The 20,546-nt window shown below is 38.1% G+C and overlaps 1 protein-coding gene across 5 annotated transcripts in view; it reads left to right on the top strand.

Annotated features, from left to right (window-relative positions):
• The first annotated feature begins 5,225 nt into the window (after positions 1–5,225).
• Positions 5,226–20,546, top strand: part of MDM1 (Mdm1 nuclear protein) — a 29,074-nt gene continuing 13,753 nt past the window's right edge. For 3 of the 5 annotated variants that reach the window (XM_081060444.1, XM_081060447.1, XM_081060445.1), the window contains exons 1-7: positions 5,236–5,415; positions 6,458–6,572; positions 9,976–10,346; positions 11,426–11,560; positions 15,875–16,042; positions 17,203–17,306; positions 17,388–17,487. In XM_081060444.1, coding sequence (XP_080916570.1) covers positions 5,398–5,415; positions 6,458–6,572; positions 9,976–10,346; positions 11,426–11,560; positions 15,875–16,042; positions 17,203–17,306; positions 17,388–17,487 — 1,011 coding nt within the window. In that variant the 5' untranslated portion in view covers positions 5,236–5,397. Of the gene's footprint in view, positions 5,416–6,457; positions 6,573–9,975; positions 10,347–11,425; positions 11,561–11,755; positions 11,835–15,874; positions 16,043–17,202; positions 17,307–17,387; positions 17,488–20,546 lie in introns of those variants that run through there. The other 2 variants (XM_081060446.1, XM_081060448.1) reach the window with 2 other exon arrangements.

Raw genomic sequence — 20,546 nt, 5'->3', positions numbered from 1 at the left:
ATACTATAAAGAGAATATTTATTTGAAACATGAATTTGTTCCATAGAATTTTCTCTCATCAGAGAATGAAGTTGACTTGTAGCTAGTGTGCTCTCTAGTGTTATGGGTAGAGCCTTGGATCACAAGGGAGAATTAACAAGCCCCGATGGCTGTCCATATAGTGCAGGGTTTAGATTTCCAATCGATTTATTAAACACACACTTTATAACATGTAAACTTCTTATCATGCTGTATGGTAATTAGACATAAATGGCAGTAGCTAGTTTATAAGTGACTATAATTACAATTAACTTTAGGGAGCCAATATCTTTTTCTCTTCTTGGTTCACGAAGATTAACAATTTTCCTTAATACTGTGTTTTACACACCCATGAGTAGAAAGACAAGTCCTGGACTCAGCTCCTCAGGTCCAGTTCTTTTCCCTTGCTCTCTCTATGGTTGGGGTTCCTGTGCTCTTCTCAGCTCCAATACCCGTCCTTCCTTTGCCTGTGGAATTCATCCAAAGAATGTCCTGCTGGCCCCTGCATCGGGCTTTTTAAATTGCTTCAATGGTACCAACACCAACAGAATTTCCGGAAGTCCACGGCTGTGGATAGTCTGCCATAGGGCAAAGCATAACACCGTGCCACATGATAAGGTAAAAGAGACAGCCTAAGGAAGGGCAAAGGGACAATGCGATTCAGGTCCAGTGTTTTGTGTCTGGGGTTTTGAGCCAGAACTGAGGGCACCGGTGCTGACAGGTACCTTCCTTCACTCCTGAAGGTTTGGGGACTAAGACACTAAGAGCTGCATTGAGACCAGCTCCCCATGGGAACAGAGGTATTTTTGTCTATGGCTTCGAATATGTGCTGCTTGGTAGGAACATGCTTACGATGTTGTACTGTGTATATGTATATGTACTGCCTCAGGGAAAGATAGTTGCTGCGGCTACTGGGAGTGTTCTGTGCTGTCAGCCCTTTAGGGGTTACCTCCACTGCAGAGAGCCACTGTCCCCAAGGCCATAATAATATGTTGTGCCTTTGCTGAACGAGACTCAGGGAACAAAATTTGGGGGACATAAAATTCCTTTCATTTTAATGCCTTAATTTTAACGCTAGTCTGGATGGTGCTCATGGAGTTCCAAGTGGGAGAGCAAAGTATGCAAGGCCTCTTGAGGATTAGGCTTAGAAATGACACACCATGGTCTCGGTAGCAATTGAAACACTGGATAATTTGTATTTGCTTCTAACTCTATTTAATTTTGTTTAACAAACAAAAACGTGTGTCTAGCATATTCCATTGGCCAAAGCAAGTCAAAAGGCCAGCCAAGATTCAAGGTGTAGGGAAATAGATTCAACGCCTGGATGGGAGGAGTTAGTACAAAGTCACATCATGAAGGACGAGTGTTAGATTTTTGAAGTGATTGAGTTCCTGTTTTTAATAGAATGAGTAGCATATTTATATTTCAAGTGCAAATTAAAGTTGTTTTGAAGGATTTATATATAAGCAAAACACTGTCAGACAACAAGGGTTGAAGAAAGAAGATACCAAGATGAGTTAAGGCAGCCCCTGCCTTCAAATCCGATTACAGTCAATTTGTGGGGGACAGACACGTACACAAAGACCACAGGAAATGAATAGAAAGAAGAAAACAGAGAAGGGGCTAAATGTGAGCACCTTTCTATTCTGAAGATGCTTTTAAATCTGGTGCCAGAAAGTTTGACCCAAAACAGGACTAAAGAGCAGACAGGATAAGGGAACTGCTTTTAAATTCCATCCTGGGAAACACCTGATCTGGAGGACCTTCCACTTTCTCTTTTGTTCTGTCCAAGGTAGCTGCATCCAGGCCAGACGATCCTGGGGAAGATTTAACTAACATTTGTTCAAGATTGGTTCCCAAAAAGGTAAATTACGTGCCGTCTGTTGTCTCTCTTTTATTTCCTTGTTGCTTCAGAAATCAGAGTAAAACAATTTTAGAAATGACTGTTTTCTCAACACAGAGATATTTCAGCCTGTGTTTGCATATATACAGAGGGTGCCAAAAAATGTATACACATTTTCAGAAAGGAAAAAACTGTATTAAAATTATAATACTCAATATATACCAATAACAAAAGATGAATACAAGTCATGCGTATACATTTTTTTTGGCACCCCTGGTATATAATTTTCTCTGAACTACCTTACAAGGTAACTTGAAATTCCAGTTTCCAGGCTTAGTAATGCTCTTGAGTGCTTCCTTTCAGGTCACACGTAATATTGGTTTTCCAATAAATCTTTAGCTCAGCCTTTGCCAAAAAGCAATCAGTTTGATAACTGCTTTCTTCGACGTTTTTCCATAGGTATTAACTGCTTTTTCCTTATAAGAATGAATTTCTGATTGCACAACTGGAAAAAAAATGACAAAATTAAATCAACGGATTCTGTCTCAGAAGCAAAACTGCTGATCCTGTACATTAATGTCAGTAAGAATAAACAGGGTCTATTATTAAGACTTACAAACAAGCCAAGCGCAATTTGCCCCTCAGACTTTTAGCCATGGGTTGCCTTTGTTGACAAAGAAGTGTCTGTCTTTTGAATCTGTGGGGCACCTTTTGGAGAGATTCCAGGTTCTCTTGACAGCATGGACTTCTTTTTTTGGGTGAGCCTGAGGGACTCCTAGCCATACAAAGCTATGGCTGAGGAAAGCAATTCTCAATAAGGCATAAACCACTGCAGGCTTTTGCTGCTATAGACAATAAACAACCTCAAATAAATATTTTTTCACACATGGGCAAGTATATCTCTAAGATAATGTTATAAAAGTAGAATTGCTGGGTCAAAAGGATTGCCCCATTAACCTTTATAGAGGTTGTACCAATTTGGTCTCTCGCAGGCAATAAACAGAAATTTATTTCCATGAGAAACAGAGAACTCAAAAAATGGAAGAGGCAGCTGGGTATGGCACCCTTGTCTCAGTAAGAGGGACAAGATAGAAGAGAGACACTCATCTAAGCACAGAATGAGATCGATCACTTGAGGAATTACTTTCTGGCCTAGACTCCATGGACTTCACTTTGAGCCCCTTGGAGAGAAGAAAAGCTAAAATACAAATGGAAAAGTTCTTTTCGGTATTTTGGTACTTGCTTAATGAAGGGTAACACAAAAAAAGGGGATAGAGGTCATTTGCCACAGATCACCAATAGGGTTGGGCTGTCTGAGGAGGCTTCATGCTGTGCCCGGTAGAGACTCAGTACCTAGTAAATGTGGCTGTGGTGGCCAGCAGCCAGAGTGATACCTACAGACGCATGGCTATTGGAATAGCACAGCTATTGGCAGTGCTGCTGGGCATACTCTATGTGGTAGCCATAAGCACATGGGAGACACCTCCTCGGGATTCCCCAAACACTTGGCTGGAACTTTGTAGGTACTGGGTCTGTTTCCTGTGGCAGTATCAGAGAGTGTAAGAGCTGGTGAAACACAGGCTACAAACGCTCACTTGCAAAGGCTGTCCCTTTTTTCATTATCACATCCTTTCCTCATAAACTAGGGTAGGTTTTAGTTTAAAATAACAAAGTGAAATATTCTTCTTCCTATTAACACATCTCGGCAAATTCAGATTGTGACTAAGTCATTTTTACCATCTGCTGTTTGGTTTTTCTTGTCATTTTTTCCCCGTCCAGCAGAGCTCTACTGCAGTTATCATTGCCCTTGTTTAGCAGATAGGCTACATTCCACATGCTTGCTTTTACTGATTTCACCATAGCATCACGTGGTCACAAAGCTGTGTTCAAACAGAGCTGTGTCTTTCCTACCCTGTAAGATCTGGGCTGACTTCCTGCAGAAGACGTTTGTTTTATGTTCCACTGTGTGTACCATCCTTAATTTACACGACAGAGATGCTGTCATCACCCATTAACATTTTTCAAGGGCCCCCTGGATGCATAGCATTGCGACTAATGTAGTACTCTCCTTGTTTCCGGTGTCAGGTGGTTCCTTCAAGGGAATTTTTCAGTATCTCAGTGATGATAGAGCAGAGACATCAATTAGAATTCAGGAAGACAAGCCTTTGCAGAACATGCTTAGAGGAGAGCCTCAAGGATTGGTATTAGTATTCGAAAGTTTCAAAGAGGGTGGACTTTTCTTCAGTCAACAAATGACGAAAGTAAAAGGCACTGCGTTTATTGTTCCTGGAAGAAGTTGGGCGGCATTCCATTCAGCCATCTGCCTTTTTTGATCGTCCCATTTTCCTCTTAACTTATTTCAGTCCTTCTAATCTTCAAGGCTGAGTCTGAATTATTTCTTCCCGAGGCTTTTTCTAATCATTTCTGCCCGCAGGGATGACTCCGTCCTCCAATTCTGATGGCCCTTATCATTTATACCGATCATTTGGAAATTTAGCACATGGTACAGTATACTACTATCGAATAAACGTCTGTTCATTCTCAAGTATATTAGAGAACCGTCTGGACAATTTATTTCTTCCCCATTCTCAGGATCAGCACAGTTTTCTGTCAATGGTAGAATCTCAAGAAATAATTAATAGCAACGGCATTACAATCGGATGGAATTTTGTTTTTAAACAAGCGTGGAGGAGAGAGAAGGCTGAAGCTTTGCAAGCTGAGACTCACAAGCACCCTTCATGTTTTTAATCTAAGAGTTGTATGTACGTACTTTTGGGGGAGGGTGTGGAAGACCAAAAACATCACCGGAAGCCAGCATTTTGTCTTTCAAGAGTCAATAAAGTTTTTTTTTTTTTTTTTTTTTGCCCTGTCTAGGCTATATTTATTTTTGGTCTATCCCTTTCGATGTGATTATTATTTTTTTTAAGTAGCGTTAACATGGCTGTCGGTTGTAGGAACCGATACTCAGGAGAATAGACCTCAACAATTTCACTTCATAAAAACAAACATTCGGTTCCATCATATATTTCGGAATTAAGAACAGTCCTTCATGTTCTATGACGTCAAGGACCTTGGCCCAGCGAGCCCGGCGACACACGACTCCCACCGGTAAGGAGGCCCATCGCTGCGCGGGAGCCGGCGACACCAGCAGCCCGCGCGCGCTGCTCAGGACGAAGCTCCCGCGGGGCCCCGCCCACCCCGGTTCCGGGAGCCTCATTGGCCGGCCTTCCGCCCGCCACCTCTAGTAATCCTGGGACTTCGCACAGAAGGCGGGCGTCCTCCCTTCGAGCATTGATTGGTCAAATGTCAATGAGGGCAAGCAGTTCTAAGAATTTCCTATTGGTTCTTAGGCTTTAGAATGGGCGGGGAAAGGCAGAGCGACAGGGCTCAAGGAGGGAAGCGCGGAATACGCCGGCGCGTAGTCGGGGACGCCAGGCCAAGGGTTTTGCTAGGGAACAGACTGTTGTTGCCCCGCCCCCTCGGGGCTTTTTGTCCCGTTAACTGTCGGAGTGGCGGGGGCTCCAGCGCCGGGCGACATGCCGGTGCGCTTCAAGGTGAGGCCGGGGTCCCCGGGCCCGAAGGCTGATGGGGGGCAGCCATGGCGGGGCGGGTGCGGGCCGCGGGGGCCTCGCTGGCTTTCTGCACCGCGCCCCTCGGCCCCGCGGAGCCTGTCAGCCCCCGAGCCTACCTGCCACGGTTCTGGAGGATGATTGTGCCTTCTTACCTAGCTCCCTCTCCGCTCACGCTCACTTCCGAGTTGCCGTGTGGAAGAATTAAATGGTGTTGAGACAGGTTTATTTTGGGAGGCGCAGGGAAGTAGAGATGGAGAGAGGGCACTTTACATCGGGAACTGAGACAGCTTCAGAGTGGGACACTTGTGGCCCATCTCACAGCTTGGCATTTACCCCCTGGCCCCCCCACCCTCCCTTTACAACTTTAAAGTGCGTCTGTCTATTAAAGGCTTGAGAAATGGGACCACAACAAGATAAAGACAAGGTATAGGAAATACATATTATTCATCGTTGTGCATTTGTTTAGGGTTCGTGTAAAGTTCCAGGTAGGTGGTAGCTGGGAGGACCAAGTACTCTTCAACGTACGAGTTGACCACAGCTTTCCAGGAGCCCTGACTGTCCTAACCTTTCATCTTAAGGGTTTGTATCTAGAATGGGAGGAGGATTTGTCTTTCTTCGGTTGACTCTACCAAGTTTCAAAAGGTACTAGGCATAATACATAATACTGTGTATTCAGTGAGAACTTAATTAGGATGATTATAGTGAGGAGGATTTAGCTTGTCACCGTTATTAGACAAGAGCCCAGGTTTTAGAATCAGACAACCAGCGCAAGGGTAGACGCTCTGAGCCTCAGATTCCTACTAGCATCTGCCTCAAGTGGTTGTGAGGATTAAAGGATATAACGGGTGAACTGCTTGGCACAGGGCTGGGTAAATATGAACTATTATTAAGGAACTCTTCTTTGTGTAATTATCAATCTAGTCTCGCAACCCTTTTTAGGGGTTCAGAAATCATTGTTACTGATGTCTGCTTTAAAGCATCGTTCATTCATTGCACTGTTCTCAAATTGCACTTTGCATTACAGGGGCTGAGTGAATACCAGAGGAACTTTCTGTGGAAAAAGTCCTATTTGTCAGAGTCCTGTAATTCCTCAGTGGGGCGAAGGTACCCATGGGCTGGACTTAGATCAGATCAATCAGGTAAGTTGGACAAACGAATAGTCATTATAACGTGAATAAACCTTGGGGTAAGTTTGCAACATGATTAAAAACTTGTGAAGTATTGCTCCTTTGGTGTGGTTGACTTCTTTATTTATTTGACAAATATCTATTGAGGGTTTACTATAGGCCAGGACTATTCCCAGCTTCTAGGGATAATAGCCTTGAACCAGACAAGGACCGTTAGCTGTGGGGAAGAGCAGTGAACAAGTAACTCGATAAATAAACTAGGGGATTTCAGGTTGTTATATCAATTTGTAGCAGGATAGATAACTTGGGGGAGGAATAGATTGGAGGAAATATGTTTTAGATTGGCTATTTGAGCTGAGACATGGAAGCGGAGAGTAGACAAGCCTAGGGAAGAGTACTGCCAAGGTGCTGAGGAATGGAAGCTTAAAGGAGGTTGCCCAAGGTTCACAGCTAGTAAATGACAGAAGCAGGATTTGAAATCAAGTCTGTGTGGTTCAAACCCTAGGAGTTCAGAGGCTGCATTCTTGGCATCATACATGTTTCCTCCCTGTATCCCAGGGAAATCAGAGCCTGGGCCAAGGTTTCCCAGAGCATGGGAGAGGGGAAAAGAGACAGACTGACTTTATTCTATCTGTTGCTTAATTCTCCCACTAGAGTGTAAGATCTCTGAGAACAGGGCTCTGTCTGTCTTTACCATCTTGCTCCCACCCAGTGCCTGACATTGGGCCTTGCCATACTCTGGTGCTTATTAAAACTAATTTTTGACTGAATGAATACATCTGAATTTGAATCCACATTAGCTGTGTGACCTTGGGCAAATTGGGCCTGTTTTACTCAGTGGGACTTAGGAGGCCCATTGCATGTGATGGCTGGGAGTGATTAAATGAGATGATGCCTGTTGAGGGCCAGGTGCATACATGGTGAATGCTGGGTACCTCATATGTGACATGTGTGACGGTGCCTGATGTGTGGTATGTACGTTCTCAAATGTTAGATGTTTGAAGCCAGGAAAAGAAAAGGCTTTTGAGTGGGGTGCCATGCCTGGGAAATTAGTAAAAGGAGAGTATTTGGCGAATAAAGGAAAGAGAGGTGGCTCCTTTAGGGCTCCTCGGAAGCATCAGGATCCTTTGCCCAGAGCCTGACTTCAGAAAGGCTGGGTGTCCCTGCCTCGTGGTCAGGCTGGTGCCCATAATCTTCTCCAAATGGCCAGAAATCCCACACCTTTGAGACTCCATTCGATTAAGAATCAAAAATAAATCTCTCTTAACGTGTAGATACCCCACCGAGGGCCTAGAGAGGGGGATGCTGATGCTAGGAAATTGGCTAATGTCAGGTAGTTGCCTCCATGACATTTCAGCTTAGATCAGCTATATTTGAGGGTAGAAGAGTGATTAAATGAGACCCTGGGAGCGAAGCCACTTTGGAGAATGGAACCTTACAAAAGGAGGAATTGTCTAGGGGAGGCATGTTCACGGAGAATAGTAGGTAATGGGGAGGACCTGAGGGAGGACGCTAGGATGTTCAGAAGGGGAGGAGGGAGGTTAGCCAGGAACCGCAGCAGTGTTACTACCTAGGGCTGGCCGGACTTCTAAGAGTGTGGTTTCCCTCACGGTGTCTTTTTGCTGGTGCTGGGAGACAAGGGCAGGTCACTTGAGAATCCTCCCCTTTCATTTCGCTCTTTTACCAGAAGCCTCTCTCTGTGTTAAAAGCAGAGAGAAGTCCAGGGCAGTGGTCTTTTATACTCCAGGGGTATAAAATTCTAGCTTTTATACCCCCTAAAAGAATTTAGAAAATCTTTGTATCCCTTCACATTTGTAAGTTGATATTTAATGTTTTAAATCATAAATGTAAAAAATAGTTTCTAAGGATGTGGTTTCTGGTATATTGAACATTATATATATATATATATATATATATATATATATATATATATATATTTTACATATCGTTTGTTAAAACTTCGGAGCTGCCAGTTTTGCTTATTTAGTTTATTCTAAATGTTTATCATAGATACACTAATTGATAAAGTCAGCCCTCCTTTGGTAAAACTAATCAAAATTATTTTCTGGGAGATAAAAGGTTTAACTTTTCAATCCAAATTAGTGTGTTAATATGCATATATGCATTTCACATGATGACACTCTTATATCTGAATTTTAATTCTAAGATAGGCAGATGGAAAAGGTGTGGAGCTGGATGAAGTAAGGTGCTGTTCCTTTGTTATTTCTAATTTCTGCCTTCGTGGCTTTGCTGTCAAATATGCTCCCTCAGGAGTTATGCCTTCATGAATTGTCCCTTTGTTTCTCCTCCCCACCTACGAGATTATTATTATTATTATTTTATTCCTGGGGCTGGTCAAGAGGTGTGTCTTTCTTTTGTGAAGTGGGAAAGGGGTGATAATGAAAGGGATGGTGGGAAATAAAACTGCAGATGGCAGATGCAGCTTGTAGGCAGATCAGTGTCAGGAAGTAGCACATATGGAAGTTAGGATCTGGAAAATGATTCCCTTAAGCCGTCCATTTCTGTTTACCACCTCCCACCCCAGATGTCTTTATGTGCCTCCAGACATATAGCCACCCAGTTTGAAGACCACTGGTCTAGCGAAGCCTTGTAAGGGTGGGGACTCTGCATTCAATGGCCGAAACATCCATCATAGGGGCTGAAGAGCTGGGTTTTACCTCATGCCCGATTTCCTGTCCACCTTCCCTCTTCTTCTCTTCCCTTCCAGTCTTAATCTTTCTTCCCCACTCTGCACAGTCTTCTTTCTATTTAAAGAATGTCCCCAAACTGGGGCAGTAGCTTAGTGGCTGTCATTCCTCAGTGCTCCTTTTACCTGGGTAGAAGGTTAAGTTTTTTGGACATTTGCTTGCCAGACAGAAATATAGAGAAATAGTATCTTAGCTTTTGTTAAAAAGGTTCATTCTCTTTAATTCTCAGGAAATCAAGGCAAATGTAGAACCAAGATCCAGAATAAGGACATCTCACCCCTTCTCATCTTGGTCTGCTCTGCATAAGAGAAGCTTTGTGAAAAGTTCCAAATTTTGACAGTACCAGGGTTCATTGTTCTTTTAAGTAGCACAGGAAAGTAATTAGAAACGGAGGCAGCATGTACCACTGGCTTGCCAGGCCCATCACGTTGCTGTTTTAGTGACTTGTGTGAGGATAACTTGAACATTGTGACCCCAATTAAAAGAATTTTTTTAATGTTAAACTTTTAATATTTCTTTAAAGCAAAATTAAAGATTTTATGTTGAAAAACTACTTATTTTTTTAAATCCTGTTACTTGAAGGATATTGTGTGTGTATACCTCAACTGAATTTTAAATTCCATTTCTCCTCTCATAGGTGTTATTAAAAGCTGTCTATGTAACTTTATGCTTTGGTAGATGCTGCTTTTGTATATTATGTTTTGTAGGAATCACGAAAGAGCCAAGTTTTATTTCAAAAAGAAGAGTCCCTTACCATGATGCACAGATTTCAAAATCTCTTGAGTGGAATGGAGCTATCTCAGAGAATGATGTGGTTATATCACCAGAACCCAAAGCCCCAGAAACACCAGAATCACAAGAGGCAGAACAAACAGATGTTAACCAAGAAAGAATTCTTGCACTAGAAGCCACCAGGGTTCCCAAGAGAACCAGATCTCACTCTGCAGACTCCAGAGCTGAAGGGGCTTCAGATATTGTGGAAAATAATAAGGATGTAATAGCAAACCATACACCAGTTAATGAAAATGGCGAACTGGAGCATCCTACCAAGCTTCTCTCAGAAAACGTAGATAACAGGGCAAGTATATTCACTGTATTTCCTTACAAAAGCATAGACTTCTTTGTGGAATTCATCATTTCAGTAATACTACATTTTGTGCTTAAAAATTTTCCGTTGTTTTCTTGTCTAATGCCTATAGAATAGTTAATAAGAGGCTATTGACTTTAGTTATTGTGAGTTAGTTCTAGTCTTAATAGTCACTTTGTACTAGTTATACTAAAGTATCCCTTCATTGGGTGGACAGCTTGCTTCTGGATTTTATTCGTCATAAATCAGCACCTGAGTCCTAAGGGAGAGATCAAGTTGAGACAGAGAAGGGGAGTAAGCAGTTACCTCTGGCAGGGATGGTGAGCTGACTTCTACCTAGGCTCTTTTCAATTTCTTATTGTATACGAGTAAGAAAAAAAACAGAATCTCAATTGATAAAATGCAAAAGAAAGGAGAGTTTTGGCTGGATCTCAAAGATCTTGCGGTTCTGCTCTTATGTCACAGCTGGCCTGCAGAAGGTCCCTGTGAGCACATAAGCAGAGGCTGCAGGGACCCGTGCACACATCTCACTGCCTTCCACATTTTTCTTCATTCCACGGTGCTTCTTCCCTATTTCATGTTCGCCGCTGACTGGAACCACAGAGCGGCATTTAGAAGTGCTGGAGAAGAACCCATGGCTTACTGGGAAAACCAGGGGACATAGGGGAAGCACAGAAGGTGAAGTGTAAGTCTGGTGGGCAGGGAAGGGGTGTCCCAGACGCAATGTGTGGATGAGGCAAGGTGCTGTTGTTTTTTGGTAATAGATTTAATTATGAATAATTGCTAGGAAGGAACTGAGAGATGTTAATCTTTTCTGGGATGCATACGAATGCCTTGACAGTATTAAGAAAAGAATTTTAAATAATTTGACAATTTAAAGGGGAGATTATTTATCAATTGAAAAACGTTAGCTATACAACAATGTGCTTATAGTTAATAATACTGTACTGTACACTTACACGTTTGTAAAGAGGGTGAATTTCATGTTGTTTCTTTACTGTAGTAAAAAAAAACTGTTTGAATAGAAATTTTTAATGACTTTGAGTGGGTTTTTTTTCCTTTCCTAACAGTTGGATAGACTTCTGCAGAAGAAAGCTGGATTGACTGTTGTTCCTTCACATAATGTCTTGAGAAATTCTGAATATCAAAGACAGTTTGTTTGGAAAACTCCTAAAGAAACTGCTCCAATTTTTGCAGCCAATCAGGTAGTTTAATGGATATAAGACATTTCTGAATATCACCGTCTAATCTAGTCATGCAGATTCACATAGAACTAATTGCTGAAAGAAATTAGATACTGAAGTAGGCCTAGAGGTAGGTTCTAGAAAAGTGAAAATGAGAGTCTTGCGAAAATCATCTTATTACTTGTGATTTATAGTAGTAATGTTGTATTGTCCTAGGCTAAAAAATGATGATCATTTTTGCCAGATTCATCACACATATTAAATATGAGACAGGGTAATGAAAACTTGGGAACAGGTAAGTTTTTGCATACTGTGAGTTTTTTTTATTTATTGAAAACTTACTAAATTGGTTTTATTTTAAAATGTGTTTAGTTGACTAATATGTTACATGTGTTCTGTCTTCTAAGAAAGGCATAACTGCTTTGGATATTTATTTTAATAAGTGCAAAATATGTTGCAAGTAATACAAGATATATAATTTTGTCCTTGTATTAAATGAATCGTAATAGGAATTGACAGTTTAACTGTGTTTATAAAATTCAAAAGTAATAATAACTAAAGGTGGTATTAGATTTCATTTTACCCTTGCACAATTTTAGTATTGGACTACCACTACTAATAAATACTCTGTTGTTTTACTACTATCGTCCTTTAGAAATTTCGTAAGGTCTTAACTCTCATTTATATTAAACATACTCCTAGGCCTAGGTAGGAAACACATCCATTTAAAATATCCTCAGAGGCCCATGATAGATTAGACTTTTGTTTCTCCTGGTCTTTGTGTTTTTCTTTATAAGCACACACACACGCACACATGTGCATACATGTACCTTCACATACCCTCACATTCATTTTTCTCCTGTGTCTTAACATTCACTATATACCCATGAGGACAGAGAGGGTAATTAGATTCAACAAGGTAAGAATATTGGTCGTCTTATACTGAGATAGTAATGCCAGTGATCCTATGAATCGTGGAAGCTTTGGGTTTGTTACTCAGTTTTTTAAAAACTGAAATTTATATAACATTTTAAGAACATACAAAATAATGTAAAGTGATATGTACCCTTTATGAACCTAGTAAATAGGATCAGTACTTCTTTTGCTGGATTACAAGTATTCTTGGATAGTAAGTGTGCCTACAAAATTATGATCTGAAAATTGTGAATTGTGCAGTTTTCATAGAGTATTTCACCTTTAAGATAGATTCAAATTAAAGCCCCATTGACAACTTTGACATATTTCAGTGAAAGTATTGTATAGAAATGTTCTTTTCATAGGATCAGAAGTATAATATGAAATAAATCACTAGCAATACCTTCACAGGTAGTTTTATTGCTTTCATTAGTGAAGGTTTCAAATAATTTTTTGGGGAAGCAAATGCTCTTTGTTAGTGCAAAGCATATCAGTTTCAGGGTCTGTGGACTGAAGAGCTCTGTGACAGAAATTTTGAATGCTTGTTGATGGGGACCCTCTAAAGGAGCTGTTTACTTCTATTTTACCAGACACCTGTTTTCTGAAAGGATGTCTTAATATTAATATGTAAAGGAGTTGGAGCAATTTTTGGCAGAAAAGTCCTTGAGGTTATGCTGTACTTAAGATATATTGTTTGGATTTTGTCTCTATGAAGATGTACTATTCAGAGTTATAAAGCAATAATGTACCTTATTTGAGCCCCATGTTTTTCACTTGCATTCCTTGTAATCGGTAGTAATATACATTAAAATGAAAATCATACTATAAAATATTAAGGATAAAAGGAAACATTTAAAAATAGAAACATAATTACCTGATTTTTACCTTGCCTTAACCTAAAAATAAGCAAAAAACAAAAACTGAACATACCAGATATTCCTTAACCATAATGTTAAGAATTTTCTGTTGTTGCACAAAGAAGAAAAAATCATATCAAGGAAGGAAAAAAGCTGTAGAGCTGACAACAGAGTTGCCTTGTAGAACTAATGTCTATGTTCATATTATTAAAATATGCCTATTCTACTTATCCCATTACCAAACTGGGAGGAGGTAGGGAACTGTGGGGAGAAAAGATAATGGTTTATTATTTCCTTTGCCTTAAGCATTATTTGACTACAGTTAACTGTTATTCAAAACATAATGGTAATTAATGAGTATAGAAAGTTGATCTTTGGATTTTTTTCCAGCTTTACTGGGGTATAATTGACAAACAAAAATTAGATGTTTATGTGTACAATGCAATGTTTTGCTATATGTCTACATTGTGAAATAATTACCACAGTCAAGCTAATTAACACATCTTTCACCTTACATTGTTACCTTTTTGTGTGTCTGTGTGGTGAGAACACTTAAAATTTATCTGCTTAGCAAATTTCAAGCATACAACACAGTATTAACTATGGTCACCATGCTGTTTTTTAGATTTCCAGAACTTACATATCCTGTGTCATTGAATCTTTGTACCTTTGACCAACATCTCCCCGTTTCCCCCACCCACTAAGCCCCTGGCAACCACCATTCTACCCTGCTTCTATGACTTTGACTTTTTTAGATTCCACATATAAGTGAAATCGTGCAGTATTTGTCTTTCTGTGCCTGGCTTATTTCACTTAGCATATGTTCTCCAGGTTCATCCATGTTGTTGCAAATGACAGGATTTTCTCCTTTTTTAATAAGGCTGAATAATATTCTATTATATATAAGTTATAATATATGTTATAACATATATATATAACATATATGCACGATATTATACATAAGTTATATATATATATATATATATATAAAACATGCAGTATATTTTCTTTATCCATTCATCTTAGATTCAATCCCTATCTTAACTATTATGAATAATGCTGCAATGTCCATGGAGTGCAGATATCACTTTGAGATACTGATTTCATTTCTTTTGGAACTATATCCAGAAGTGGGATTGCTCAATCATATAGTTCTGTTTTTAACTTTTTGAGGAACCTTTATACTGTTTTCCATAGTGGTTCACCAATTTACATTCCCACCAACAGTGTACAGGGGTTCCCTTTTCTCCACAGCCTCGCCAACACTTACCTTTTGTATTTTTGATAATTATAACAGGTGTGAGGTGATTATCCCATTGTGGATTTGATTTACATTTCCCTGATGATTAATGATGTTGATTACCTGTTCGTGTACTCATTGGCCATTTGTATGTCTTTGGAAAAGTGTCTGTCCAGTTCCTCTGCTTATTTTTTTTTAACCTATTTTAGTTGACATTAATTTTTAATGCTATGAGATTTTTTTTTTAAACTTTTATTTATTTTAAGTGTGTTTTTCCAGGACCCATCAGCTCCAAGTCAAGTAGTTGTTTCAGTCTAGTTGTGGACGGTGCAGCTCACAGTGGCCCATGTGGGGAATTGAACCGGCAACCTTGTTGTTAAGAGCACCACGCTCGAACCAACTGAGCTAACTGGCCACCCCTCCTCTGCTTATTTTTAATTATGTTTTTTTTCTTTTGTATGAGTTCATTATTATTTTGGATATAAATTCCTTATTGGATATATGATTTGCAAATATTTTCTTGCATTTCATAGGTTGCGTTTTCATTTTATTGATGGTTTCCTTTCTGTACAGAAGCTTTTTAGTTTAATGTAGTTCCACTTGTTTATTTTTGCTTTAGTTGCCTTGTCAAATCCAAAAAATCATTGCAAAGACGGATGTCAAGGAGCTTACCCCTTATGTTTTCTTCTAGGAATTTTATGGTTTCAGGTCTTACATTCAAGTTTTTAATCCATTTTGAGTTGATTTTTGTGTATGGTATAAGACTGTGGCTCAGTTTCATTCTTTTGCATGTGGCTGTGCAGTCTTCCCAACACCATTTATTGCAGAGACTATCCTCTCCCCATTGTATATTCTTGGCTCCTTTGTTGTAAATTAATTGATCATATATGTGTGGGCTTATATCTGGACTCCGTATTCTGTTCTTTTGATCTATGTCTGTTTTTATGTCTCTGCCCATTTTTAAATTGGGTTATTTTCTGCTATTGAGTTGTTTGAGTTCCTCATATATTTTGAATATTGACACCTGATGAGATCTATGGTTTGCATATATTTTCTCCTCTTCCAGAGGTTGTCTCTTCACTCTGTTGATTGTTTACTTTGCTGTACAGGAGCTTTTTAGTTTGATGCAATCCCATTTGTTTATTTTTGCTTTTGTTGCCCTGTGGATGTTAATTAGACATGTGAAATTAAAAACAGTCATACATCTGCCTTTTTTGTATCCTATGATTCAACTTTATATGTGACATTTTTTAAACAATTGAAAAGGTAAGTTATATATGTTTAACCCACAAAAAACTAAATTAAGATAATTTTTGTTTTAAGGTTTTCCACAATAAAAGCAAATTTGTCCCACAATTCAAAGGTAACTCAATCATCCATGAAACTGAATACAAAAGAAATTTCAAGGGTTTATCTCCAGTGAAAGAACCAAGATTAAGAAATGATTTGAAAGAGAACGGACCTTTTGAAACAGTATCTCCTGAAAAGAAGGTATTCGTCAACTCTTTAAACAAAACAAAATCCTCAGTTTAGACTTTATCTTTCACTTACCACCACTTGAGATTCTGGTTTTTAGCTAGTTCATTAATTTGTTTGTTTGTTCATTAAATGCCAAATGTTCATTGAGCACTCAGTAGGAGCTGGGCACTGGATCGGTACTGAGAAGCAATGATAACCGTGCTAAGCCCTAAGTAGCTCTTGGACTAGTGGGGAGACAGAGATGTAGATAACTAAATAGAAATCCAGTGTGATGAATGCTTAGCAAATATAGCAGGTATGTCTGCTATATCTAATATCCTATGAGTGGTCTTACAGTAATGTGAGCTCCAGGGGAAACAGTAGTGACAGAAACACATACTTTAAATAATGGAAATCAAACACAAATGTACATACACACTTGTATTTTAAATCAAAGTTTTAGCGTCCCAAATTATAGCCAGTATAATTCACATGATTTACCTCAAGATATACAAACACCTGCTTCTGTGTGAAATTATAGCAATTTAAGTTACAGCATCAGGTTAAAATTATTGTAAATTATAGGTAAACATAAATCCTATTTCCTAATCTCCTGGAATGTTATATGTGATATTTTATGGGTTCTAAAAATAGAAATTATATGACTAAGAGTAAAATGTTACAACTATATAATAATGTATTTTGGACCTGTGATATTTTGGAAAGAAAAAAGCGTTATTTAGTAAAGCAATGTGGTAACTTATTCATTGGAACCTTATATTTAATTACTGTAACACAATTAAATGTAAATTTAGAATATCAAATGCAAATGTAAGATCACTATTCAATATGTAGTAACATTGAGTTTATTTATTTAGTTGTTTATTTGTTAATTAAAAAAATTTTTTTTCTAGCCAAGGATCTAAAATTTTTATTGTTAGAAAATGAAACTATATCCTGAGCAGGTATACTTCAAAAAGAAACTATATCCTGAGCAGGTATACTTCAAAAAACTATACTAGTTTCAAAACTTGTTTGTTGATTTCTTATGATTTCCATGTTATCTTTAGTTGTTAAAGCTTCTAAAAACAGAATTGTAATATAGTATCAAAGTATACTTGATAACATTTATGCTTTCACTTTAATGTATAAAATATTTTAAGCATAAAAACTTTAAATTATTTTCATTTTAGTGTAGTAATACAGACGATCCTTTAAAAATAGAAGCAAAGATGGAATCAAAAGAGTTAAACCAGCCTAAAAAGAAGCTCATTCCTTGGAGACATCAAAGACTTGGGTATGTATTTTATAAGATAAATAGCATAGTATTTAGATGATTAACATGGTGAAATATTTACTTTCATTTCATTTCTGTTAGGAAGGTGAATTCTGAATATAGAGCAAAATTTCTGAGCCCAGCTCAGTATTTATATAAAGCTGGGGCATGGACACGTGTGAAGGAAAACATACCAAATCAGGTGAGTATATATAAGCTCAATAAGCCCACATTTTCTTTGAGCCTATATCAGTTTGATTTCACAATGAGTTTAACTTATAATAGAGACTACAATTTAAAGATGTGTAATACAATAATAGCATTAAGAGTATCAGACACTTAAAGTTGTATGTATTAGGCTATAATTTATCAGTGTGTTTCCTTTTTTTGTTACCAGCTAGCTCCTTAGAGATTATTATTATAAGGCCTTTAAAGTTAACAGTTTTTTATAATCAATATTTGATTGTGTTAATAAAGTCAGTTTATAGCATTGTAGCATGATAGATTTGATTACTTTATAACATCCAGACCTCCACCCTCACCACTGAAGATTAATTAATTTTCAAGATTAGTTTGTCTAACAGTGGTACCCCCTGTCAGCGTGTGCCAGGAAGGAGTGCTGATAGAGGTTTGAGTTCCAGTGTTGGGATATCCTGATATTTGGGGGAAATTCTGAGCATCCTAAAGAGAGGTTTGAGGTTAAAGGGTAATTCTTGAGTTGGTTTAGTGCTAACTTCGTATAATCAAAGGATAAACAGTGGAGCTTTTTTAGTTATTGTACAATTAACATCTTTTAAACCACATCGTGGTAGTTTTCAGCCTTTTCTGAGTGAATTAGCTAAGTTAAAACAGTTTAGATTAGACATCAGTAAACACGCCCTCCCCCATCATTGTAAAGAGAGGGATAATTTGGGTGGGGAATAAATCTTTTATTTAGCTCCATATGTAAAACCATGGCTGAAAATTAAGTGTAATCAGTTTCTGGGGGAAGTTGTTAGCACTTTGAGCTGCTGGCTCTTTGCATTGGCAGATCCCAAACCCATGTCCTGGTGACTCCTTACTTCAAATGTTGTTTCAGAAGGTTCCTTGATTCCTTCCACCATGCCACCATGGCTGCTCTTGGCATTCTCTACTTCCTTACTTGAGCATGGCTCAGAGGCAGTACAGGCAAAGTAAGAGACAAAACTCGAAGCTGTCCCAGATATTACTGGGGACAAAATTCATATATTCACGCTGGTGAGACCACATTATAAATATGAATGCTGAAAGCAGCCATGATGGCAGAAAGGAATAGAGTCAGCTAAACTTCTGTGCAGTTTGTTGCCATGTCAGACCTTCTCAAGAAGCTCTGTGTCTGAGGAGTCTGATGGGGAATGAGGAAAAGCTGGGGTCAAAGGCAGGACAGAGTGTGGCCATACTCATAGAGGGCTGGTGTGGCCAATAAATAGGGTTAGGTGCTTCACTAAGTTGGTTCATGAAAAGCTTCTTGTTTTAGAAAAATTACCTTAGTCTCTGAGACTTCCTTAGGGTTTGTACTTAGATCTCAGATCTAAACATTTAATGGACTGAGAGGATTGTTACATTTGAAATCATGATAAGATGACAGTCCTTATCCTGCCCTGATAGAAGAGAACATTTTTGTTGTTGTTAATTTAAAATCTGTCTTTTCAGGGTTTCCTATTACATTATCTTGGTCATGTGACTTTTGAGCGGGGAGTTTGTTTTATTAATTGCTATTGGTGACTGTAAATATTTAAATTAGTGGTGGTATAGTTTGCCTTGATCTCTATTGGCAAAATAATTCAAAAAGTAAATTGAATTATTTACTAATAGTTATTGATACAAGCGTTAGGAAAGAGTAAGAATTTTTAGTAAAGAGGTGAGTGATCACTGATGGCGATAACAGTTTTAGTTGACATTAATTTAGGCCATATTTTATTTAAGTCTTAGATTTTTTTTTAAAGTGGAAGACATTTATTGTATGTGGCTGCTTATGAAGTATCTAAACATAAGGTACTCCCCCATTTTCCCATTCCTAACATTCCATGAAGGAATATTATTCATGTTCTTCAAATGCACTTGGACATCAATGACTTCGTTATCATTAGAAAGTTAACTCATTTTTTGAGTCATGTTACAGTTTTCTAGCTTATATATCATCTTAATTTCCTTTTATGTTATTTGAGATGTTGTACTTTTAAAATCTATAGTGTAGTCACTTCGTATTTTATCCTGAGTACCAAGTACCTATTCGTATAACATTTGGATGGTGGTTTTTATTTGTCCAGTGGTTGTATAGTTCTTATTTCCATAATATAACCACGGCACTATTGCTTTTTAAAATGCTCACTTAAACTATTGTTTTTAATAATAGCCAGCAATTATAATTGTTATGTCCCATTCTCAGAATAACTTCTAAATCTGTGTTAAATTTCTTTTTTTCTTAATTGTCAGGTAATCTAATCATCCAAACTACATTGATTGGGGTAATTTAAAAAAAAAACAAACTTTTCAATTGCATTTGACAATACAGTATTATATTGGTTTCAGTTCAACATAGTGATTTCAGTGCAACATAGTGATTAGACATTTATATACCTTATAAAATGATCACCCAATAAGCCTAGTAACCATCTGAAAGTAACCATCTATAAAGTATAAAGATGACTCCTTATTTGGGGAGGGATGATTTTTGGGAAAAAAGTTTTTATCCTCCCTTTTCCAGTTTTCTGAGTTTGAATTTTCTGCACATACATTTTAAATGATTTAGTTGAGTTCTTAATTTTGGAAAAGAAATTCAGAAATGAAAACATTCTACTAGTAGTGCTTACTATATCATATAATCTGATGACATTAACTGGAAAGAGGTGTGTGTGTGTTGTTTTAATTGAGTTGGGAATGGTTTATTTATATCCTTTCTAGTCTCTGGTTGTTAGCTCTAGGGATTATTCTTAATACTGAGTTCACACCATTGATTTTTAAACTCTTTCTAGTAGAACACCTTACTTTGGGAGTAATCAACCTCCTAATTTTTCATCTTAGTTTAGGATTGTAGAAGTCTAAAATTATGTATTTGTAAAACATTATAACATTAGCAGCAAGATTATTAATAAAGATTGCTGATAAATTTAAAACATTGTTTTGAATGTCAGTTACAAGTAGAACTGAGTAAACCAAAATTTTACAATACTTCTGTAAGTATCTCCTCTCCCTCCTCCTTCAAAAGTTCATGTCAAATAAAACTAGATCACTATGTAAGTG

This window comes from Rhinolophus hipposideros (assembly GCF_964194185.1).
Source record: "Rhinolophus hipposideros genome assembly, chromosome: 9".
Lineage (NCBI taxonomy): Eukaryota > Metazoa > Chordata > Mammalia > Chiroptera > Rhinolophidae > Rhinolophus > Rhinolophus hipposideros.
This window is presented reverse-complemented; position numbering and strand designations above follow the sequence as displayed.